At 45.4% G+C, this 26,346-nt stretch overlaps 1 protein-coding gene across 2 annotated transcripts in view; it reads right to left on the reverse strand.

Annotated features, from left to right (window-relative positions):
* COL4A6 (collagen type IV alpha 6 chain) overlaps positions 1-26,346 on the reverse strand; it is a 274,938-nt gene that overhangs the window by 128,826 nt on the left and 119,766 nt on the right. For both annotated transcript variants that reach the window (XM_064574460.1, XM_045881370.3), the window contains exon 3: positions 16,191-16,274. In XM_064574460.1, coding sequence (XP_064430530.1) covers positions 16,191-16,274 — 84 coding nt within the window. The remainder of the gene's footprint in view (positions 1-16,190; positions 16,275-26,346) is intronic.

Raw genomic sequence — 26,346 nt, forward strand, 5'->3', positions numbered from 1 at the left:
GTTTTATGGTCCCATCATTTATGAAGAGGAGAGTAAAAGTGGCTAAGATGTGATTCCCTTCTGGATGCTCTGGATTCTCATGAGCCTCTAGGCACCCACCCCCGACCCGGGTCAAGCTCTTCCAAATCTGTTTCTCCTCTAAGGTCCCACTCCAGTCTCATGCCCTCATCAACTCTTCCTGTCCCTGGCAAACTGTTTTCTGCATATATATCCAGGCTTGAATATATACTCTTCCATTGAATAAAGTTCTATACAAGGGAAGATCAAGACAAACGAAACGCTGATCCCATGTTCAAGGGCCTCAAAGCCCAGTAGGTGAGAATAATGGTAATTATAATAATAGCAATAACATCAGTGATAACAGCTGTAGTAGTGGTGATGAGGATGATCAGTGCTTAATGTGTGCTAAGCTCTTTACATACATTATCTTATTTAATCCTCACAATAAATCTTATTTGTTCCTTCATTCAACAGAACAAAACAAATCAGACCAAGTCCCTCTCCATGTGGAGCAAAGGAGACTGAGAAACTTCCTCCATCGAGGTCGGAGGAGAATCAAAGGAGTGGCATCTTGGAAGTCAAGCAAAGTAAATTTTTCAAGACAGTGAGCAGCCATTTCAAATGCTGGAGGTAGGCCAAGTAAGTAGACTGAGAGATGATCATTGGAATTAGCAATGGACGTCACTGGTGACCTTTATGAGAAAGGAGTGGTGACAATGAAAGCCCGATTAGAGCAGATTCAAGAGAGAAGAGGAAAAGTGAAGATTTTCAGTATAAACAGCTATTTCAGGGGGTAATGCTGTAAGGGAAGCAGAGAAGGGGGATGGCAACTATAGGAGAACATGACGTTGAGGGAGGGTTTGGTCATGCTAACAGCTAATAAGTAATGGAGCACTGACTTGGCGTCAGGCGCTACATCGATTGCTTTATGTGTATGACTTAGCCTATGCAATGACCATAGCAACCCTGTGAGTCAGCTACAACCACTCCAGGTCACAGATGCAGAAACTGAAGCTCAGAATGGTTAAGCCATTGGCTTGATGTAGGGTTTCTCAACCTTGGCATCTTGACACGTTGGGCCAGATAGTTCCACGTTGTGGGGGAAGGGTCCTGTGCATTGTAGGATGTTTAACAGCATCCTTGTCCTCTACCCACTAGATGCCAGTAGCACCTCACCAATTACAGCAATCAAAACTGTTTCCAGGGGCACCTGGGTGGCTCAGTTAAGCATCTGCCTTCGGCTCAGGTCATGGTTCCAGGGTCCTGGGATCGAGCCCCACATCGGGCTCCCTGCTCGGCGGGAGGCCTGCTTCTCCCTCTCCCACTCCCCCTGCTTGTGTTCCCTCTCTCACTGTCTCTCTCTCTCTCTCTCTCTCTCTGTCAATTAAATAAATAAATAAAATCTTAAAAAAAAAAACAACAAACCCACAAAACTGTTTCCAGACCTGGCCAAATATTCCCTGGGGCACAAGAGTGCCCTTGGCTGTGAACCATGGGATAAAGATCACACATGTAGTAAACGACAGAGCCAGGTCTTAAAAGATTGGTTTATCTGGCTCCAACACCTGTGCTCTCAACCACTGGACTTATTTGTACTACGAAGATGATAAATTTCCCCTACCCTCTTCTGGGTACCTGCAGATTTCTGGGAAGTATGAAGAGTGTCTGGCCACTGGGCCGAGTAAGTGCCTTCCTGCTCACAAGTTCTGTGGTTTGGGCTTGCACGTAGTCCCTGAATCTGACTCTCTCTCTTTCCCTCCCTCTTGTTCCCAAACACCACACACACACACACACACACACATCCCTGGCCTTCATTAATCAAGGAAAGTTTTTTTTCCCCACTCTGGAACCCCCTACGTAAGAGGAAATGGTTGTTGGACTAGATGATTCCTAAAGTGCCTTCTGGCTCTGCTGTCCTGTGAGTCTCAATGTCCTCCCTTTCTTCAGGAGGTAAATGCTTTTTATGGAGGGGGGTGAGGGACAAGGGACACTTGAGGACCTTTGAGTTTGGAAGCTGGTCCAAAGCTCCCAGGCTGTGTTTGTTTCCGTTTCTCCCATTGCAAAGAGCCAAGGGCCACTCTGGTTTGGGCCACAGGCACAGTGGGGCAGCGACCAGTGGCTCACGGTCACCCTAAGCTGCTTCAAGTGGGGCGGCCGCCTCCCCCTTGGGCTGCAGAGGAGGTTCTGTTGCTCCTGCTGGGCTGGGCTGGGCAGGGCCCCCTCCCTGGGGGGTGGCAGCCTTGCGACTGAGCCCCGAGAGGTTGCCTCAGAGACCCGGCCTCCCGTGCCTCCGCGGGGCTGGCCGGGTGTGGGAGTGCGCTCTGTGCTTGGGGGTCCCAAGGAGCGGGGACTTCTGGGGACGATGTGAAGAGCCCGTGCGGGCCCCTGGGCCAGATCAAGTTCCCCTAGGGAATCTGGGAAACCGGGAACCCAGTGGACGCCCTGTGGGAGCTGGTCAGAGTGGGGGCATTTTGTCATTAGGCTCGTTTACAGCCTGGCAGGGGGCTCTGTGACACTCCACGCTCTGCTTCCTCCAGGGAACCCTGGAGGCCTTCAAGCCCGGCTCCTCACTTCACGAGGGAGGAAGGAGACAGGCTTCCATCCTGCTCTCAGAGCTTTAGTTAGGTTTGGGAGCAATTTGGAAGGTAAAACTCAGTGAACTGTTAGCTTGCCTTACCCCGGTTATCAATCACTGGAACCACGGGCTCACACTTCCCACAGTGGATTTTATGAGGTCACTAAACTCCCCAGCACATGTCTCAAAAACCAGTCCATGTTAGGCATCGTGGGGCTCCGGGTGTCTTTGCCCTCCTGAGCCTCTCTGAGTCTCTATGTTTCTATGTATGTACTGTTGGGTACTTTTCAGGTTTGGGGGGGATCACTATCTATGGGGATATACAGGTTTAGGTACATTTCTGAGTTCATGGAGTGTCTGAATGGGTTTTAAGAAAAATAAACGTTGCTCTATGTGAACATGTGTGGCTTTTCTCTCTGTGTAGACTCAGTTAATAATTCTTCAACTGAATTGCAAAGGCTATGTTTAACCCCTGGCTTCCTTCCCTCCCTGAGCTTTGTGAAGTTTAAGGCTCTGTTCTTACAGCAAAGGGGCCCCGTCTGGGGAGCCTGTTTAAACCTGTCTCTTCCTTTTGTTTGCTTTCTTTTTGTCTCTCTATGGGGAAACCTGGCTCCTGAACCCTGGTTACCCCTCATTCCATTCTGGGCCCCACAGCATGTTTCTCCCCAGCTCCCTCCTTTGCTCATAGCTTTCCTGGCATTTCCCCAGCAACACGTGAAGGGGGCAGCAATCAGTGACTGTGTCAGCTCCAAGAGGGAACCCAACTAAAACAGTGGAACGCCAAGTCACTACAATTACTTGAACTAGCAAAGACATGCATGGGGACAGAGATCAGGGTTTCTTTGGTATGGACAGTAACTAAACATATACATTAATATCCCTGGGGTCCAAAGGAATGAGCATTCTTTTTTTCCTTTGGGTTTTCAAAAATTAAAGACAAAAACTAAGCTTGTACAACAGGATTAAAAAGTGTAAAAGCTGTCATAGCAAAGCCAAGCGCTCAGTCAAGTCCGCGGCATGAGCCTGCTATGGTCACAGCTGGTAATTCAGCATAAGGACACAATGCCGTAGATATCTCCACTGACCACGCTTCCAAATTTGTCTTAAGGGAAACAATGGCTTCCTTCTTTCGTGATTCCCAAGCCCTACCTTTCGCTCATAACTCCTGTAACAAAATGTGTCAAGTAGGAAACAGAAGCTCTTTCAGAACCCACTGAGTTGGCCTTTCTCGCTGGGCCCTGCACTGATGGCAGGAGCTCTTAGCATCCCGTGCAGAAAAGCATCACACAGTCTCCCCTGTAATCAAGACAAGGGTCACCTCTGTGCTGTGGACTCTACTTGGTTTGGGGATGAATGTTCCTCCTTTGGGATCAGTAGGGACTAACAAGTGGAGAGACTCATTTCCAAGGAGTTGGAGGAATGTGAGGGGGAAAAGGAGCTAGCCCCGTCTTCCAGCTCATTAAAAAATAAATAAAAAGGTGATACATTCATCTAAAATGAAGCCCTCGTTATCCGATCACTGTTTTAGGTGAATGTGGATGTGTGTCTGTGCTGTGTGTTCAAGGCTGGAGAGAATCACTGAAAGAAACATAGGATCTGAGCAGCAGAAAATGATGCACACTTTCCCGTGTGCATATCCCAGCTTAACCTCTAAAAAATAGGGAGCATTCTACCTGCCTCTCATGTCTCTCTACTCCAATCCGCCCTGCATGACCCCCACCAAATTCATGCTCCTAAAGAAACTTTTTTTTTGTCATAATATTAAAAAAATACTTTGTTTAGGGGTGCCTGGGTGGCTCAGTCGGTTAAGCATCTGCCTTCGGCTCAGGTCATGATCCCGGGGTCCTGGGATCGAGCCCCACATCCGGCTCCCTGCTCAGCGGAGAGCCTGCTTCTCCCTCTCCCTCTGCCTACTTGTGCTCTCCCTCTGTCAAATAAATAAATAAAATCTTTAAAAAAAAATACTTTGTTTAATCACTCTAGTCCATACTAATATCTCCTTTTGAGGACCTGTAGTGTGTGTGCATGCGTGCGTGCGTGCGTGTGTGTGTGTAGTCTCCCTAAATAGAGGTCTGGTCCTTGTAATATGTTTGCATTCCCCACAGTGCCTGCACCAATATTTAGCCCCCAGAGTGCTTTCTTAAATCATGTCTAATGGGCTCGAACCTCACACAACACAATGAGAAAAACAAAATACAGAACATAGTCTGGGACCTCTACCTCTATAAATAAAGGTGGCCATTAAATAAATGGCCACGTGCCCCATTTCTTAAAATAAAAGCTCTTTTGAAGAGATGACAGTGAAGCAAATTTCTGCAGAGCAATGCACATTTGTTCCCCATCGACTTCTACTATAGCTTAAGAGAGATGCCATGCAATTAATTTTCTTAAACAGTCTTGGAAGATTTCCATTAATGCAAGTCTTCTCAGAATAGACACCAAATGACTTCCCTGACATACACTTGGGAATTTCATCTACACCCATTTCCAATTCCATTGCAGTGAACTGCCATACAATGAGTGGCCTACATAGAGGGACAGCCCTGCACCAGAACTCTAACAACTGACATGACTCCTCACAAAACCTGTAGTCACAGACACAACCCAGGCTTTCCTGATGTGTGCATTTTACTTTAGTTTTTATTTTAAAATTTTTTTTAAGATTTAATTTATTTATCTGTCAGAAAGAGAGAGCGCACAAGCAGGAGGGAGGGGCAGAGGAAGAGGGAGAAGCAGGCTCCCCGCTGAGCAAGGAGACTGATGTGGGGCTCGATCCCAGGACTCCGGGATCGTGACCGGAACCGAAGCTTAACTGCTTAACTGACTAAGCCACCCAGGCAACCCCTCTTTAGTTTTTAAAAGACAGGAGTATGAGGAAAACATTTTAAAACCCAGACAAGGATGTAAACAGATGCTATACCTGCAGGCGGAAGTCACTTCTCACTGAGGCAGGGGAAGGACTATGAATTTACTGGTGTCTGGTCTACGTCTTAGCAGATTTTCTCCACCACAAGTGCCCCTCTCTTCACAACAATCCAACCCAAGTGAGCTCATCTGGTTATGGTCATGGGATGAAGAGGCTATTTGGCAGAGAGGAAAGAACACTGGGCAGGGGTGTGGAATACTTGTTTCAAATCTCAGCGATGCCACTTACAAGGGACCTTGGGAAAGTCTCTTAACCTCTCTGAAGCTGTTTCTTCTAAAAGTCTTCCTATTTAAAGTGAGGGTAAGAGCTTTCAGAGGCATGCTAGGAAAGCCTTTTATAAACTATAATATGCCACTTGGGGCTTGGATCCAACCTTCTCGGCTTGAAATTTTATGATTTTTACATTTCTTTACTATCTCACTTCTCCCAACTCCTGAGATTCTCATTGCTTTATTTTATGTAAAATTGCCAAGGTGAAGCTCTAAAGTTGATGGCGTGGCCATTCTGTAGGGAAAGAGCAAAAGATTTCAAGGCAGTTATTTTTCTTTTATTCAAAGTTCTTTTGCCTCTGTTTGTGGGTCCCCATCTATTCTAAGTATGGTCTGGGTCAGTGGCTCCCAATATTTCTGATTGCCTACCTTTTTCAGTGAAAAAAAATTTGAGCATGCTTCCTCTCTTTCCGTCTGTCTCTCTTTCTCTCTTTATGTATATAATACACACAATATGATATATTATTTTTTTTAAGATTTTATTTATTTATTTGAGAGAGAGAGAATGAGAAACAGAGAACATGAGAGGAAGGAGGGTCAGAGGGAGAAGCAGACTCCCTGCCAAGCTGGGAGCCCGATGCGGGACTCGATCCCGGGACTCCAGGATCATGACCTGAGCCGAAGGCAGTCGCTTAACCGACTGAGCCAGCCAGGCGCCCTATGATATATTATTAATAATTATTTAAATTATATACATGTCCTACTCCACATATATATAATGAAACACATAAGATACAGAACATGTAAAAAGATGAAACACATCTCATGTCAAACGTCCTGTCATGATGGCCTCATTATATTATTAGCTAACATTTCAAAGCACAATATACACTTACAACATGCACTTAGGACAAGAGTTTTCATTATTGAGAATGGGTGTAAATCCACATTTTATATAGTCTTCTTGATTATTCCTGCATTACTTTTTTTGCCACCTTCTGGCCGGGTATAATTAGATTGTCGTGGTTTTTACCTTATAATGAGGCTGATGGAAAAACTCAGTCTAAGAGTAGGAGAAGTGTGAGCCCTGCCATTTTCACGTGCTCACGTTGTTAGTTTTCTCTTTAAGACATGGTTTATTTGCAGGAATTTTCTTAAGCCACTTACCCATTTTGTAAGGGTTAATGTAGCTGGAGAATATAATCCATAAATCCACTTAACTGGGCCCAAGGAAATAGCAACATCTCTGGTATAGGTCCAGGGGAAAAAGATGTGAGGTCCCCAGCATCGCCCCTCCTGTCTTGTGGGCTCCCGGTCTTCCCTCAGAATACCTTATGGGGCATATGCAATGGGAAAGCCGAAGACAGACGCACCGGATGAGGGAGCCCAGGACAGTATACAGGCTTCATAACAGCAGTAAGAATGGCTAACGCTCACATGGTGCCCAGTGTACCGCACACTGTTGTAAGCGCTTTACATGAATTAGACAATTCAATCCAATCTTAATTGCTTTCTAGACATTCTCAATTTAAATGGGGAGTTGTAGTATTTTCTTTTCAACTGCCAGTGGACTGACTTGTGTACATGGCACTCCCTCCTTCCCCCAAGTTTGGAGCCCACTGATCCAGGCTCTGAGGGCGAGAATCTCTGGGTAAGTGGGTACGCTTCTATAAAGTCCATCACAGCCGCTCTTTCTGACATCCTGCTGCTGTAGGCTGATGGAAATATTCTGCCAGGGCACTGTGCTCACTGCCATTTGCCAAGAAGGACCAAGACACTGACTATATCTCATAATGATTTTTTGAAGATTTTATTTATTTATTTGAGAGAGACAGAGAGAGAGCACAAGCCAGGGGAAGGGCAAGGAAGCAGACTCCCCACTGAGCAGGGAGCCCGATGTGGGACTCGATCCCAGGACTCTGGAATCATGACCTGAGCTGAAGGCAGACGCTTGACTGACTGAGCCACCCAGGCGTCCTATCCCATAATGTTCTTAAACAAATCCTAAGTTTTCTTTTTAAAGATTTTATTTATTTATTTGACACACACACAGAGAGAGAGAGGGAGAGAGAGAGAGAGAGCACAAGCAGGGGGAGCAGCAGAGAGAAGCAGACTCCCCGCTGAGCAAGGAGCCTGATGTGGGACTCGATCCCAGGACGCTGGGATCATGACCTGAGCCGAAGGCAGACGCTTAACGACTGAGCCACCCAGGCGTCCTATCCCATAATGTTCTTAAACAAATCCTAAGTTTTCTTTTTAAAGATTTTATTTATTTATTTGACACACACACAGAGAGAGAGAGAGAGAGAGAGAGAGAGCACAAGCAGGGGGAGCAGCAGAGAGAAGCAGACTCCCCACTGAGCAGGGAGCCCGATGCGGGACTCGATCCCAGGACCCTGGGATCATGACCTGAGCCGAAGGCAGATGCCCAATGACTGAGCCACCCAGATGCCCCAACAAATCCTAAGTTTTAATATCCTGCATGAGGACATGCCTTTTGATGGATGGCCAAAAAGGGACTAGTGACACAGGAAGTGATCCTAGGCACCTGAAAGCAGAGGGGAGGAAGTGGGTGAGGACGCTATGGCGGGGACAACGGGAAGGAGGGATGGAGAGCTAGAGATGCCGGAGCAAGAGGAAGGGAAGCCTGGATGGCCAAAGGAGGAAGTTAGGAAAAGGGTAACCAGCTGGCAAGGGAAGATGATGGCAGACTCTACGAGGAGACAATACATCACACACTGCCATGCAGGATGCTCGCCCGTGTCTTGACAGCCAATGTCTCTGACATATGGCTCAGCGGGCCAGTCCAAGAAAAAACAAGTGGTCTCTAGAGATCTGTGCTCACAACTCCTCCCCAGGGATGCAGAGGGGACCCTGCTTCCTTTCATCAGAATGGCATACGTAATGTATTCAAGCAGTGCAAGGATCAAGCAATGCTTAAGCTAAAGAGTGAGTCCATGAAGCCAGAACTGTGGGAAGAAAGAATTCCCTGGCAAGGCAGGGAAGATATTTGGGGAGCATGGGTGGTGAGGAGACATCCCTGTGGTTCTCTTCAAATCACACCAGTCAGATGATCAAGGAGGGGGGAGGGCCGCACATTCCCACAAGAGTGCAGCTTCAGCGGTGAGAAGCTTCCAGCATCAGCAGTAAAAGGCCCCAGCAATTGATTTACATCAGAGGCAGCTGCCAAGACACCACTCCAAAGGGTAGGGCACTGTCAGACTTCGCCTTCCATATCTCCCTGCAACACTAGAAAGCACGATAAGACACCCCGGGGGCAAGGGACTGTCACAGTGCAGTAACGTAACGGTGTCTGACTTAGATGATCGGAGCCAGTGGCTTCTTTGAGATTACCCAGCCCAAACTCCTCATTTTACTTGGAGGTAAACTGAGACCCTGAGGGGGGAAGCATCAGCCCAAGTCACCCAGTTAGCAAAGCTCTGGTCTGGCACTGGGGTCTCTGGATATCTAAAGCGGGGCTCTTGACTCCACAACTGTGTATTATCGCCTCCTCCGGCTCCTTGGCTCCTTTCTAACAGAAGGTCCCTCACTAGTATGGAACCATAAACCCCATACTGCCCCAGAATGATCAAAGAAGGGATTAAGATAACCACAAACATCTGCCGGGCTATGAGTGCACCTTGATTTGGTGCAGAGACACTACATTTTAACCTTATCGTCAATTATCCTGCACCTAAATAACTACAGTATATTGAAATGCACAGAGACTTCTAATTTTTTTTTTTTTTTTACCTCCCACCCCTACTGCCACCCGATGGCTACGTCCCTGCACAAAGGCTGTTCCTCTCCTCCCATGAGGCGAGAAGAACAAGGGAAACTCAAGACTATCAACTTTGCAGAAAGCTAAGAGGCTTGGTGGAGAGGAGAGTGCAATCAATGTCAAAAAAGAAAGCCCGTGATTACCTTTGACTCACAATTATTCAAGAATAGCCTCACCTTGGAGGAAGGACTCATTGCTGGTAGCAAAATAAAAGCATTCTGCCAAGTCCCTTGCCTTGGCAGGCACAGAGTAAGAAGCGACCACTCAAAAGAAGAGGGCAGCGCCCAAAGCTCAGAGGGGTTAGGTAGAACAAAACCCCAAAGCAAGCTATAGGAACCAGAGTGTGGGAAAGAGCGGGGTGCGGGGCGGGGGTCGGCTTACAGGTAACAGGATCTAGAAACAATATGGAAATGACTGCCCCAGCTCCTTGCCTACTTTTAGCAGAAGGGATTCCCCCGAGACAGTGGACTCTCATCTGCTGCACAGCAACCTCACAGCTAATCCAGGATGTGGAGAGTACGGCTGGACCCCTACCCATCCCAGCTGGTGGGTCAGTTGGTCAGTCCTTCACGAAACAGTTTGTAGTGTCTACTGCCCCCGCAGAATCTAAAAAGACCCAGCCTCTACCCTTTAGGAGTACCTAAGCTAGTGGAGAACAGACAAGTCAATAGCTTGCTATGGTTCAGCACGAGAGGAATAGCGAGAAAGGAGATAACCTCAGCCTTGCAGATCGCAGGAGGCTCCACATGGAGGTGAAGCCTGCGTTCGGTTTTAAAGGATGGGTAAACAGAAGCAAGCCAGCAGAGAGAGGGTGGACCCAGTGGAAGGAGAATACATGGAAATGGAGTAGCATGTATAAAACCCGGAGCCCTGCTAAATAACATAGCAGATTCTGTGAACTGTAAAGGGTTCAGTTCATGAGTCTGGTTTGGTTGTGCTTTCTGAAGGAGGAAGCACCTGGTGGTGAGAGCTGATGTGGGAGAGGCAGTCAAGCACCCGGCCACAGAGGACTTCCTAAGCCTACTAGAGCTAAGATTTTACTGTGAGATCTACTGGGAGCCACTGAAGGATTTTGAGCAAGAGTTTCAGGATCATATTTATGTTCTGGAAAGATTATGACAGCAGAGTGGCGAACAGCTGGGAGAGAGTGAGTCTGGTGGTTGGAGGACCAGTCTGAGGGCTCGTAACGTAATTCAGGCAAGACAATATACGGGCCTGGACTGGACAAATAAGTATGGAGACGGGTGGATGGATTTGGGCTTTGTTTCGGAAGATAAATGGACAGGATGTGATGATGAACTGGAGGCAGCGGTGGAGAAAGGTTTCTGGCTTGAGCAATAAAGTGCGTGGTGATGCCATTTGCTGAGATAGAGAAGGCAGCTAAGACTTAGGAAGGGGCATGTCTGGTGGGAGGTGATAGCGGAATTCTGTATGAGACATGGTTGTGGTGCCAGTAAAATTCCAAGCAGAGATAGCCAATAAGAAATTGACCACACCAGGGACGCCTGGGTGGCTCAGTCGGTTAAGCATCTGCCTTCGGCTCAGGTCATGATCCCAGGGTCCTGGGATCGAGCCCTGCATCGGGCTCCCTGCTCCGCGGGGAGTCTGCTTCTCTCTCTCCCTCTGCCTGCTTGTTTTCTCTCTTTCTCTCTCCCTGTCAAATAAATAAATACAATCTTTAAAAAAATAATAATAATAATAAAAGAAATTGACTATGCTGACCTGAATCTAAGGAGAAAGGTCTGAGCTAAAGGCAGAGATTTAATATTTATCATTGTATGGGAGGCAGTGGAAATCCCTGGCATCTCTGAAACCACCCTAAGAGAGGCCTCTCATGAGCAGAGAAGTAGGATGAGGACAAAACCCTGGGGAGTCCCAAAGTAGGAAAAACACGAGGAGAGAAGAACATCATGAAATCCAAGGGAACAGAGTGTTTCAGGAAGGTGTCTCGTGCAGCAGTGAGGCGACAGGAGATAAAGACTGAAAAATATCCATTTGGATTAGCAGGTTACTGGGGCCCCGTGTTCGCAGTGAGGCCAGCCCGCGGAGGGCCGAGGAGTGGGTGTGCAATGAAGGCAAGCGGCTTCATGCGGCTGGAGCAAGGCCCGGCCACCCAAGGAGCTCACGAGCAACATAAGCTTCGCCTTGGGAGCGGTAGAGGATAAGGACACTGGGGCGTGGGGGGTGGGCACACAGGGAGAAGGGAAAGATGTCCACCAAAATTGCCCAGATCAGGAGCCAATGGAAAGGCCTCTGACATGGGGAACGCCAGCTATTTGCAGGAGGAGAGTCAAACAAAACTAAACCAAACCAAACCAAACCCAAAAAACAAAACTAGTGGTCAATGCATCTGGGCCTGGAATTCATGGGAAACACAGAGTTTTTCACAGAGAAGAAGCAGGAAGCAGGCTGCAAATGAGGAGATAAAAGACCCGGGGTGCTTCACGTGAAACTCTCTAGCTAGGACACAGCGGTAAAACAGGGACAAACAGCCTTTATGGGAAGGGGGGGATCCCAATATTCCCCACGGTTTGGGATTATCTGTGACAATGCTCCTTTAGGTGGCATGCATAATTCGGAGCTCACCATGCTGTATATAAATGCCAGCTGGAACACCGCAAAAACAGGGGAAAGTCTGAAATCATATTAAGGAATACAGGAGGATCGGAACAAAACACACAGTCCCACCATCTCCCAACTCAAGCACACACCGATGTAGTACAATGCAGAGACAACTTGCAAATCCAGTAGGGAAAAAATGGGAAGAGGTGGAGATGGAAAATGGATATTTTTTGTTCAATCTAATGCACCCCCACCAAAAAAATATACCAGGGAAGAGAAAAACTCCAAAGAATGGTTTTCCGAGTTAATAAAACATCCCCTCACCCCCTGCCCAGAAAGAAAGCTGAAAGTCAAATCGTTAAGTCCAAATTTCAATGTCCAGGGGGAAAAAAAGAAACCCTTTCTTTAACATTAGCAGGTATGCTCTCTTTTAAAGTTGACATTCTCCTGAAGGAGGCTAAGTAAGTTTCACCATTGACAGGCTAGTGAGCTTGGCCAAGACACTTGTGGCCTAGAGATAATATGGACCCTGCAAGAAGATGCTTTGGGAAAGTACCAAAGCAGTACACCAATGTTAGGCAAAGGCTTTTTTTTTTTTTTTTTTAAGATTTTTTTATTTATTCGTTTGAAAGACAGAGAGAGCAGGGGGAGAGGCAGAGGGAGAAGCAGACTCCCCGCAGAGCTGGAAGCTCGACGCGGGGCTCGATCCCAGCACCTGGAGATCATGACCTGAGCCGAAGGCAGACACTCAACCATCTGAGCCACCTAGGCGCCCCTAGGCAAAGGCTTTTTACCAGGCAGGGCAAACCCTCGAGAAAGCAGTTCGAGAGCACGTAAGCCAGAAGGGGGTTGGTTTGCCGTTGTGCAGGAGTGTTAGGTGTTGTGTAAATGTCCTAGTCAGTTCAAGAGGCCTTTGGCAAAGGAAAAGTACACACTGCCCAGCAAGCTATGTACTTGATGTTTCCCCAAGGCAGGAGGCAGGCCTGCCAAGGGCTGCGGCATATCTCAGGGGTGACCCCGACGTTCCATTCCCCACAGCGCGCAGAGCTCGAAGGGAACAGCTTGAAATCCAAATGGGGCCCGCTGCTCAGCTAAGGAAAACAGTCTCAAATCTTTCTGACATCTGCACAAAAGGGGTACTGAGGGGCTGTCCTGCAGGGTCAACAGTGCTGGAGCCAGTTTAAACAATCCTGCTTGGCCCTGGGAAGGCAGGAGGGTAGAGAGAATGACGCAAAGGGACCTGATCTATCTGGGAAATAGGACATCCCTGGTTTTGACTCATGAATTACAGCTTGGTCTGGTACAGCAACCTGGACAAACGTTCCCAGCAACTACAGACTTCACAAACTCGAGGACCATGTTTAACTGGGCGGGCTCTGCACCTTTTAAATATTGAGAAAAAAAATCAGTGCGGTGATATTCTATTTTCCCCAGTCCCGCAGCCCTTTAGCCACTCATGTTTTCAAAGGAGAAGACAGACGAGGGCTCCAGATGCTTGGAAGCCAAATGAAAGCTCCTTACTGAGGAAATCCACTGCCTTCCATCTTCAAAGATCAAACTCTCAGCCAGGGGTTAAACAATGCGGTCATCTTTGGCATGTTTGTCTGGTGTGGGACTAACTTCTGTTCAGATATATAATAAGATTTTCTACTTTTAAAGGCTCTGCACCCCCAACCAACAGCCCAGATGTGCTTCGCAGTTCCCTGGTGGCGGGGTCTGACTGACTTGCCTCCTGTCCTCTACAATCTGCCAGGAAATGCCCTTTGGCGGCAAACTGCAAATCTCATCCGCTTCCACTTGGGCCATTTTTTATTTATGATATCTTTGCAGAGGAAAGGTAAGTCAGTCAGAATCACTCATTATGAAAGTGGGCAGAGGACATGTCCAGGAAATTCACAGAAGAAATACACATGTTCCATGAATATGGCAAAAGACACCTAAACTCATGTACAGTCTGGGAATTGGGAGGATTTTCACCCATATTAGCAAAAATATCAAATGTGGACAAGGGCGTAGACACGTGGGCACTCCTATACAGTGCTGATGGGAGTGTAAATTGGAGTATTTTGTGGGGCAAGAAAGCACTAGCTTTGAGAGTTAAAAATCTTTATTACCTTGTATCTGGAAATTCTGATCCTATAAGTACAAGATCTGTTTGTGGATTTCCACTGGGGCACTGCCACTTTTTAAAACAGGAAACATTTGGAAACAACCTAAGTGTTCATCAAAAGGGGAATGAATGGCTGGATTAAACAATGGGGGAGGGGAGAGAAAAAGATCTTAAGGACATATTAAATGGCTAAAAAAGCACACCCCAAAACAAAACAAGGCACAGAATATATACTTATGATTGTAGTTTGGAAAAAAAAAAACCCAGAAAATGAAACTATTTTTGTTCATATTTCTACATCTCTGATTATGTACAGGAAAAGACCAGAAAGACAACAGGGGGACTGGAGTCTCAGAGGAGACTTCTGCTTCGCTTCTATTGCTTGCATGTTGTTTAAGAATGTATTCATATATTTATTATAGAACCATGTTTTTTCTAAAGTGTTTCCTGGTTGAAGATCAGAGGCAGAGGCATGGGCCTCGGTGGCTACAGTGAACATGACTTCTCCGGGAGGCAACAGTGGGTAAAAGTAAATAGGCAAGAAATCAAAGGATCCAGGTAATAGTCTGAATCTGTCATCAATTTGCTGTGTGACCCCGGGAAGTCATTTTCCTTCTCAGAGTCTGCTTTCTCTATACAATCGGTGGATAAGATGAGAAGCTCACTAAGATACGTCCTTTTCTGATATTTTAGGATTCTCTAAGTCCCTTTAATGTATAATGGGCCTGGTCCCTTTTGATGAGGAGATGGTTTTTTCTCTTCCTTCAAATTCTGGCATAGTTTGATATTTCACTTTACTCCAAATGGAAGATAATGAAAGAGAAGGTGGAGTGACCACTCTGTTCCCTGTTTGGCCATGTTTTTGAGGGTCTGGTTGACCTATTTATGCTCCCTCCCTTTGACAGTGTAAGCTCTTAGGCATTTTTGAATGTGATCAGAGTGCAGACACAATGCTGCAAGTCAGAAGATCTGAATTCTACAGGATGGCTATAAATCCCGGGGACATAGATTATTTTTCATTTTGTAAAAATGGAACCCCCTCGAATGCTTTTTTTCTGAGTTACACTAAAGATGTCGGTTTATTCTCTGAGAGTCAGGGGTACAAATCATCTGGGGCAATGCTTCCCATATGCATATACAAGGGCTGATGGAAACACTCTGCTAACTCACTGTACTCCCTGCAATTTGCCAATAAGGACCAAGACACTGAATATATCCCAGAATGTTTTTAAATAAATCCTAGCTTCTAATATAATACCTACAAATCATTCTTTATGGGCAGTCACCCGGATTTTTGGACTTTAAGGCTACCCTGGAAACTCTTTTTTTTTAAGGTTTTTATTTATTTATTTGTCAGAGAGAGAGAGAGGGAGAGAGAGCTCAAGCAGTGCTCACATCCCTGGTGTGTAGATAACCACTGGACCGCTTGTTCCCCAGAGGGAAGGACCAAGTGGCTAAAAATGAGCTATGAAAATGTACATCTAGGGTGCCTGGGTGGCTCAGTTGTTAAGCGGCCGCCTTCGGCTCAGGTCATGATCCCAGGGTCCTGGGATAGAGCCCCACATCGGGCTCCCTGCTCAGCGGGAAGCCTGCTTCTCCCTCTCCCGCTCCCCCTGCTTGTGTTCCTATTCTCGCTGTCTCTGTCTCTGTCAAATAAATAAATAAAATCTTTAAAAAAAAAAAAAAGAAAATGTACACCTATCTACAAACATAATCTGGTTCTTCACAACCTAATTGGCTTTTGGAAATACTCCAGATGAAACCTTGAGGAAACGTTGGCATTAAGTCAATGGAGGAAACCTCTTCCTGCTCCCTCAGAGACCTTGACCAATCTAGTTCTGCCTCTCATCTGGGTAGTAAAGCTCCTTCCAGCTGGTCCTCATCACTTTGCTTATTCCATGAAGTCACAAGAGTAAATTCTAAGCAGTTTAATTCTAAAGAAAACACACACACGCACACGCACACGCACACGTCAGATCGCAACTCCTTTGACATTGTGTCTTTCAGCAATGGAAGAAGCCACTTACTCTCGCTCCTTTCTCAGGAAAGCATTTACAGCCACCACTACAGTCTTGGCCCCCACATGGCTTTCCATAGGACTTCTTCTCGCCCTATTTAAAAAAAAAAGAGAGAAAGAGAAAAAAGTTAGTAAACCATGTGAACAAAGAAGCAATGTAGCCCCAGGGAACCTAACCCTTAGCTACACTCCTAACCAAGTAAATTTAGAGTGGCTTAATCATCTCATATGATGGTGTCATGAGTCACACTGGATTTGTGTATTTGGTGTTCATGGAGAAAGCAGTAGCTATAGCAGAGAACTTGAGAGAAATTTCGAGTGCTAGAAATGTGATGATAGATGAAAATGGCCACCCTGTACTCTGCTCCTGGAATTGTCCTCCTCAGGCTCTACTTTCAACACATCATTCAAACCTTACAGTAACACCCCTGTGCCCCAGTTAGTCAGATCCAAATGCCTCACCTGGTACCGTACAGTATACCCTCAACTGTTCAACTTCCTTTTTTCTTATCTGCTTGATGATGAGGTTGATGATGAGGATTACTAGCTGAATTTCTACAAAGCCCCTGTGTGACCTGACCTGCACTGACTCTCTCTAACCGCATCTCTTCACTCTCTCCCAGGCTGACTCTGCTTCAATCACACTGGTATTTCATTCTATAAAAACTTAAGCCTGTTTATGCCTCAGGGCCTTTGCCCTTCCTGTTATTTCTGCCTGGAATGCTCTTCCCTAGATGTTGGTTTATTATTATTATTATTATTATTATTATTATTATTATTATTATTGCTGGCCTCTTTTCATCAACCGGGTCTTAGTTCACTTGTCTACTCTCAGAGAGACCTTTCCTGACTACTCAACCTAAGGCAGCCCCCAGTTCCTTCCAATCATATCACTGTGCTCTCTTTTCAACATTAAACATTCTCTCTCCCGTCCCCCCACTAGAATGTAAGCTCCACGTAAGTAGCGACCCTATCTATATTGTCCAATGTTATATCCCCAATGTCGAAAAGAGCGGATGGCACATAGAACGTTTTGATGACCATCTGAATGGAGCTGGGATTTGAACCCAGGTCTGACTAACTCCAAAGCCCTGACCTTAACCCTTGGCCTTAGAGTTTTCTAAGTCCTCTCTCTACCAGAGCTTCAATGAAAGGGTTCAGAAATAAGGAAACTGCCATTCTGACCCTATCCACCTTGGGTGGGGGGGGTGCGGCGGCGGAGCAAGACATAAATTCTAACTATTATCTGTAACAAGAGCTTTATCTCTGGGATGGATTTAGTATCATCCAACTTTTTTTGTTTAATGTTGGCTGTTCTTTTTTTTTTCTCAAAAGAGAAAGGCACATTTACGAGCCCTGCCTCATGCTTAATCATTCTTGCCTCTTTGTACTGTGAGTCTTTTCCTAATTCCCAGGGAGCACTGTGAGTTTCTCAGATGGTCTTTTATCTCTGTAGACATTCCCACAACACTTTATCACCGCAACACCTCAGTAATAAGGTAGTGGTGGCAGAGCTCTGACAAAATATTGCTATTTTAGATTCCAAACACCTTCTTGATACGAGATAGTTTATCTCTTATATGCCTTTGACATGTTAAGTGTTATTGTACACTTTCCAGTTTGCCTTCCATTTTATGGCATACAGGACAGGCAAGTATTCATGAGGGTGAGATCAAGAGGCACTGTGGGGGGGAAGAAGTTGGGGTGGCTGGCATAGCATAAAGAACAGAGAGACAGACCTTCACCTACGCTGTCACCTTCGTCTCCTGCCGAGTACTATATTTCATGGGGTAACGGGTAATTTGTATTTGCTTCCACATCTATTTCTGTATTTTCCAAGCCATCTTCAGCGAGCATATATAATCGGTAAGGAGAAAAACAATTATGTTACTAAATGATCCAAGTCACCCCCTTCGAGGGAGAGGACTCATCAGGCATTGCCAGAGCTGTTTGGATATCCGTTTGGAGCTATGTATGGCCTACTTCCAAACAGTGCCTTTTGGGTGTCCCACAAAATTTGTCTGTCATGGACCCAACGTTTCCAGATCACTCGTATGGAGCAAGGGAGCTGGCGAAGACAGGGGATAAAATCCTACTCACGGGAGCTGGGCAAAAATGGAAGGGACAGAAGCTAAGGTTTCTTGGGAACTTGGCCGAACAAGGAGGCAAAGACACCCAGCTAACAGACAGGAAGCCATCACTGCCCTCGGCCACTGAGGGAAGTAACCAGAGAAGCCCCACTGGCCACAAGGCAATTTCCTGTAATTCTGGCCCTGACAGTTCCCCCAGGAGTCTTCAATTACAGTGAGGGCGGGGAGGAATGAAAGGAGTGGCTTCCAGGGAACATGACAAGACCAGGCTCTGAGGAAGTTTCTTCCCTCTCCCGGCTTGTCTGCGGACCCTCCAACCCCTGCTCCACCAGGCCACATCACTGGTGTCATTCCCGTCCTGGAATGCTCCCTGCTTCCTCTCCAAACCCAACCCCCTCCCTACATCCACAGAAAATTCCAACTGGAAAGGCCCTGAGAGATCATCAAATACAGGATGATCTTCCTTCTATCAGACCGGCGCACCATTTTTTTTTTTTTTACTGTAAGTATTTCTTGTTCTTTCTTGCTATCCTGAAAAGAAATTCACCGGAATCAGTGATAATGAAGATGTAAACAGTATTTTAAATAGCACATATTATGCCATAACTCTATTGCAAAGCAAAAACAAAAGTCATTTATAATGAAACAATATATATTCTAATCTGTAAATGCTCATACGTCGCTTCGTTAGAAGATGTGATGAAGTTGTCAGAGGCTAGCAGGTCAGTGCAGGATCACTATGAATGGGACAGCCAGCTGAAGCAGAATGACCCTGGGATGTGGTATCAGTGATTCAAGCACCACGAATACAGTTGCTATTACCACGGTAATAATGCACGGTAAAGTTCTGGGGAAATGAAGTTCAATATTTCCTTTGTTTATTGTGTAGCTTTAATCAGTAAAAACAAAACCATGAAAAATTCATCTTGAGATGTAATGCTATGTTCTAGGCTCAGATAATTATAAACAGAGTTTTCACTTTCATGAATGTCCAGAGGTCTTCTAAAGGTAGGGCAAGATACGAGACAATTCTTTTTTTTTTTTTTTTAAGATTTTATTTATTTATTTGACAGAGAGAGACACTGAGAGAGGGAATACAAGCAGGGGGAGTGGGAGAGGGAGAAGCAGGCTTCTTTCTGAACAGGGAGCCCGATGCAGGGCTCAGTCTCAGGACCCTGGGACCATGACCTGAGCCGAAGGCAGACACTTAACGACTGAGCCACCAAGGCGCCCCAAGACAATTCTTCATAGTGTGCAGAACGCCTGTCATTCCTGGCTCCTACCTAAGAGCCACCCCCCCAATCATTTTCACAACCAAAACTGCCCTCACAATTTCCAAAATACCTCCTAGGAGTAGGGTACTTCTGGTAAGAACTAGTAGTCTAATCCACATCACTCATTTTCCAGATAAGAACCCTGAAGGAAAGAACTGTGGTCCAGATCACACTGTTAGCGAGTGAACCCTCATACTTCGGATCCTAATTCCACATTCTTCCCACTATTCCATACCTCTCAAGGCCAAGTTCAAATTCCATATCTTCCATGGGCACTCCGGCTCAGCAAAATGACATAGCAGGCCCACCCACTGGGCAAGTGTCACATGTCACTGAGGGACAGTCCTTGCAATGTTTCTGAGGTTGCATGGTTGAGAGGCTTGTTTCCTCAACCAAACAATGATGTTGATAAGGGAAAGGTCAACCTATTTTTACTTCTCTGGGTATTCCCATAGTGTTAGAGGGGCGACCTACGTCCTAGCCATTACCTGGGACAGTGTACCTTGGATAAGCATATAAGCTCTGGAGTCAATCTGTAGAGGCTTAAATCCCAGCCTAGTTGGGATTGATCTGAGACAAGTGACTTAAAATGTCAAATGGAAATGGCAACAATATCTGCTGTCTAGGGATTGGTTGGAGGATTCAATAAGATAAAGCACGGGGGCACCTGGGTGGCTCAGTTGTTGAGCATCTGCCTTCAGCTCAGGTCATGATCCCAGGGTCCTGGGATCGAGCCCCGCATCGGGCTCCCTGCTCCGCGGGAAGCCTGCTTCTCCCTCTCCCGCTCCCCATGCTTGTGTTCCCTCTCTTGCTGTGTCTCTCTCTGTCAAATAAATAAATAAAATCTTAAAAAAAAAAAAAAAAGATAAAGCACGGAAAGCACAGTGCCTGGCTCATGGTGAGCACTCGGTGTCAGTTATTATTATTACATGGATATTAGCTATGCCACACTCTTGCATATCTGCAACACCCTGGCCTCCCTCTGGAGCTAGGAGTCAAGTGGGATGCAACGATATATCCATGCCAATTTGTCTACGGCTGATAGCCACTCAGCTTGGTTAGGACATCCATTTGGACTTGTTGATATCTGCATATAATTGATCGTGTAGTATTTTTAATAGCACCAGTATCTATCTATCACCAGTATCACATCTATCCATTTGCTGATGCTGGTTCCCTTGTCCAAAATGCCTTCCCTACCCCCTTTTCCCATTTATCACAAACCAAACTTCTATGCATTCTTCAAAACCCAGCTCAAACACCATCGTCTTGGTGAAGACCCATTCCAAACCCCCTCCCGCCACGACCCAGTGCCAGTTTTTCCTTCTCAGTGATTTCTTTTTTTAAATATTTTATTTTGTTTTGTTTTAAGATTTTATTTATTTGTTAGAGAGAGAGAGATAAAGGGAGAGAAAGAACCCAAACAGGGGAAGCAGCAGGCAGAGGGAGAGGGAGAAGCCGGCTCCCTGCTGAGCAAGGAGCCCAACTCGGTACTCGATCCCAGGACCCCGGGATCATGACCTGAGCCGAAGGCAGAAGCTTAACCGACTGAGCCACCCAGGTGCCCTCATATGGTAACTTCTGAGCAGAGAATAGTGTTTCTTTAAGCATGGTCCTTGGGCCAGTGTCATTAGCTCTGGAAACCTGTTAGAAATGTAAATTATTGCCCCCTCCTAGACCTAATCAATCATAAACTTCAGAGTGGGGCCCAGTAATCTGTGTTTTAACAAGCACTTTGGGTGATTCTGCTGCACAGAAAAGTTTGAGGACTCCTGCTAGAGAAAATGAGGGAGTGAGCTAAGTAGTCAATCTGGGGTAAAAGTGTTCCAGGCAAAGGGAAGAGCAAGAGCAAAGGCGGGAGATGAGAGAGCATGCTTGATGTTTTGGCTGAGCAGCAAGGAGGCCAGAGTGCTGGGATGGAGTAAAAGTGATAGAAATGATGATGAGGTCAGAGATGTAATAGGAGCTAGATTGTGAAAGATTTTAGAGACCACTGTAAGAACTTTGCCTTTGGAAACAAATGAGCAAAGGGGAAAAAACGAGAGGCAGAGAGACAAATCAAGAAGGAAACTCTTAACTCTAGAGAACAAACTGATGGTTATCAGAGGGGAGGTGGGTGGGGGGATGGGGGAACGAGGTGATGGGGATTAAGGAGGGCACTTGTTCTGATGAGCACAGGGTGATGTATGGAAGTGTTGGAGCACTGTATTGTACACCTGAAACTCATATTACACTGTATGTTCACTAACTGGACTATAAAGAAAAACTTTAAAAAATGGTTTTGAGGGTGCCTGGGTGGCTCAGTTGGTTAAGCGACTGCCTTCAGCTCAGGTCATGATCCCGGAGTCCTGGGATCGAGTCCCACATCGGGCTCCCGGCTCAGCAGGGAGCCTGCTTCTCCCTCTGACCCTCTCCCCTCTCATGCTGTTTCTCTCTCGCTCGCTCTCTAATAAATAAATAAATAAAATCTTAAAAAAAAAAAAAATGGTCTTGAGCCCAGGAGTGACATCTCCTGTTGGAGTAGCAACTTTGAAAGGGAGGTCAAGGATTCTGGTTTTGAGGGCACCTGGGTGGCTCATTCAGTGAAGCATCTACCTTTGGCTCAGGTCATGATCTCGGGATCCTGGGATTGAGCCCGGCATTGGGCTCCCTACTCAGCGAGGATCTGTTTCTTCCTCTCCCTCTGTTCCTCCCCCCACCCCCGCTTGTGCTCTCTCTCTCTCTCTCGCAAATAAATAAAATCTTAAAAAATACATTTGAGAATTCTGGTTTTGAGATGTCTGGTAGACATCTAAGTGGAGAAGTCAGATGGCTAGTAGATTCCGTAGGTCAGCTAGCTATGGAATCTGGAGTCCCAGGGAGAATGACTAGCTTGGACATGTACACGTAGTGCTTTGGTCAGTACAGACTTGACTCTGTTATAGTCACAAACCCCAAATATCAGTGGTTTAAAACAACTAAAGTTTATTTTTTATTCATGTCACGATCCAATGAGGGAGAGGTGGGTCTCCTTAGTGGCTTTTTTTTTTTTTTTTTCCGAAGGTGACTTGGATTTTCAAGCTGCATCTGTGTAGCAACTCCACTCCACTCCAGTTTCAGATGCTAAACCTTTCTCTGAATTTCCCCCTGATGTGTTCTGTTCATATTGACCTTTGCAAGAACTAGACACGGTGGATGACCTAAGAGCATGGAAAGTAGGAGAGAACAGGGATTATCTGGTGAGCACCGTCTCTGCCACCATGTGTGTGTATAAAGAGACACAAGACTAGATGATACTACCAAGGGAGGAAATGTAGGGAAAGAGTGACAAACCGTGCTGAATTGTTGATAAGTCAAGTAAAATGCGGGATGAGAACATACCAACTGATTTAGCCATGTGACAATCTGGACCACAGCAATTTCAGGAAGGAGAACCAGGGAAACATGGTAGGACTGCAAGGCAGCTCTAAGGGCCCACTTGAGGTGAGTGGTCATAAACTTAAAGGAACACCAGTTATCAACACTGTGAGGTTTTCTTTAGCCTTGTTCAGCCATGTGGGTATAGATGCAGATTAGCGGAAGAAATGGATTTAATCAAAGTTGGGTTCTGTTAGGTGAGAGTGATAAAGGACAAGAAAGGCAAAGGATTCAAAGGTGTACAGAACAAAGGAATTGTAATGGTGGACCATGGAATCTAGGCTTCCTAAGGAGGGAAGTGAGCACAGGCAGGCAGTGGGTAAGAGGCAGTGAAAAGGGTAATAGAATCGATGGATGATGGATTCTGGCGAAGTTGAAGAAATGTGTGGGTTTCTGAGTTGTGACCGGATCTCAGAAGAAAGAAGAGGTGATGCCATAGAGAGGCTAGGGACTGTTACTACTCTACATAGTGCAAAATGAGATAGAATGGAATAGAATAATTTCTCCTTGAAGTATCTCGGTAAATGGTTGAAATGGTTGTTCAATCCTGGTTTCATACAACGTAACAGAACTATTCCATTTTGGTAACTTGAGGTTTCTTCAAAACACCTTTCACACCAAATCTCATTTGATTTCCTACCACAAGTCTGAAATGGGTATTTCAGATGTACAGGTATGTGTAGGAACATACACCCATACACAATATTACAATGATTTCTTTATATCTTCAACTACCCTCCCAGACAGTAAGTTCCTCTGAGATTGAAGACTTTGATTTATTCACCATAAGGCAAATCAATTTAAAACCAACCCTCTAAGCCTCCATGTTGTGAACTATAAAATAGGGATAAATTTTACTTCGTAGGTTTCATGAGGTTAGAGATAATGTCCCTAGCAAAATGCCTGGCACATCTAGTATGCTCGACATATGTTAGCTGGTATTATTTATAGTTCCAGTATCTAGCACTGTGCCTGCCCTACCTCACAGGGGCCCACTCAGTGACTGATCTGCATTTTCAAGATGAGGAAATGGAGGCTGAGCTGTCAGTGACTTCTTCCATATTGGAAGTTCAAGTGTCAGAGCTGGGATAGGAACTCTGGTATCCTCACTCTCTGTCTCGTTTTTTGTTTTTTTTTTTCCCCATCAGAACCACTGCCACTAGTTCCAGGAATTAGCCTAAAATTGAGGAGTCAGAAAAAGAAAGATAAGGGTCAAGAGAGAGGTGCCCGTTTTCTTCTTTTGCATTTTCTTAATCAACATTAGTCTACTTGCCTTATAATAATACTACTTGTATCATTTCTACACTTTCTAAACAACCTTCATATATGATTCTCATAAATCTTTTTGGAACATACAAAAGAAGAATTTTTATATGTCCATTTTTCAGATGAAAAAAAGCCCCACACAAACCCGAAACTTAGAGAGCTGTGTCACTTGCTAGTTAAATTACAAAGCAAAGACTCAAAGTCAGGGTTTCTTTTTTCAGTGCACAGCTAAACTTCTAAAAGGGAAAAGTGATACAAGATGCTGAGATGCCATTTTATCAGTTGCGGGTATCTCAGGGCCCAGAAACGCAGAGAGGCCTCTTTGGCTGAATCAGATCTATTCCTGGGGCCACATTCATGACCATGGCTAGTGTTCCCCTAACAAGCCACGCCCCTTTAGCATCTGTCTAGGTTTCCGAACTTCAGGCTAATAATACAGAGAGTCTGGCTTTACTTTGAGCAATTTTAAAACACAACCTGTTCATTGAAATTTACACACATACGCACATTAAACCAAGCTGAGTCTTGTTCCATGTTTAATGTGCATTTGCTTTTTAAGAACAGCTCCCTCTGAGTTTATGAATGAAAGGCTCTGGGGAAAGAAGGAAGTGATCTGTGGGAGCTGGCTGCTTACCAGGTGGAACTTGTCACCCACACTTTATTTTAAGGATGACGCTGATACCAGACATTACTGAGTAGTTCAGGAAGGCATTTCCATCTGACATCTGTCTGTGTTCGCACACATCCACAAACACAGCTGATGGGGACGGGGTGGGGAGGAGAACAGCCATGCTGGATTTCACTTGGAAAAGCCCTAGCCAGCCAGATTGAACCAGGGCCCACAGGGATGTACTGTTCAGTGAGACCTTAAAATGAATTTAGCAAGCAAATGCTTAGCACACAAATAGACAAACTAAATGTTGCCCATAATGTTCTTAAAGTAGATACCTCCCTCTCCCTTGCCAGTAAGTACTTACTGAGCAGCTGTGAAAAGACAGCATTTCCTAGGGCCATTCACTGGGAGCAGGTGAGGAATCTTTAAGCTTTAAGGCTGGAAAGGGCCTAAGGATGAGAGGTCCCACAGTTCACACATAGGGTGACCAGATTTAGCAAACAAAAATGCAGGCAGCGTTGAGTTAAATTTGAATTTCAGAAAAACAAGGAAACGCTTTTTGTGTGTCCCAAATTAGCATGAATATGTTCCATGCAATATTGGGGACACACTTATAATAGGAAAAACCCATTTGTTGTTTATCTGAAATTTAAATTTAACTCTATGTCCTATTTTTTAATCTGGAAATCCAACCAGTGGCATATGTGACAAGTTTGGTTGTGAGGTGTGTTAAAGGAAAGGCTAGTAATAATATTTAAAGTACAAACTCTGCAACTTACTTTTTAGAAAATTAAGAGGGTAGTTGAGTTTCTGCAATTGGGTCACTCTTCCTCATTTGCATCCTAATATCCAAAGCAGGAAGGAAAGGTAGAGTTATAACTGACAATGTGAGGATTAGATTGATTCATTTGCTCAATGAGTATTTACTGAGTGCCAGGCACTGTGCTAGGTGGTGGGGATATGATGATAAAAACATTGAATATGGGGCGCCTGGGTGGCTCAGTTGGTTAAGCGACTGCCTTCGGCTCAGGTCATGATCCTGGAGTCCTGGGATCGAGTCCCACATCGGGCTCCCTGCTCAGCCGGGAGTCTGCTTCTCCCTCTGATCCTCTCCCATCTCATGCTCTCTCTCTCTGTCTCATTCTCTCTCTCAAATAAATAAACAAAATCTTTAAAAAAACAAAAAAAAAAACAAAAAAACCATCGAATATGACTTGTATGGGAATGTTCATAGAGCTTTATTCATAATAACCCCAAAGTGGAAAGAGCTCAAATTTCCACCAATGGGTGAATGGATAAACAAATTGTAGTATATTCGTACAATGGGACACCATTCAAGAATTTAAAAATGAACAAATTATTTTTTTATAAAGATTTTTATTTATTTATTTAACAGCGAGAGAGAGAGAGAGAGAGAGAGAGAGAGCACAAGTAGGCAGAGCGGCAGGCAGAGGGAGAAGCAGGCTTCCTGCTGAGCAGGGAGCCAGATGCAGGGCTCTATCCCAGGACTCCGGGATCATGACCTGA

The sequence above is a fragment of the Mirounga angustirostris genome, unplaced genomic scaffold (assembly GCF_029215605.1).
Source record: "Mirounga angustirostris isolate CCGP_5_RB_7025 unplaced genomic scaffold, mMirAng1.0.hap1 SCAF_11, whole genome shotgun sequence".
NCBI classification, from domain to species: Eukaryota; Metazoa; Chordata; class Mammalia; order Carnivora; family Phocidae; genus Mirounga; species Mirounga angustirostris.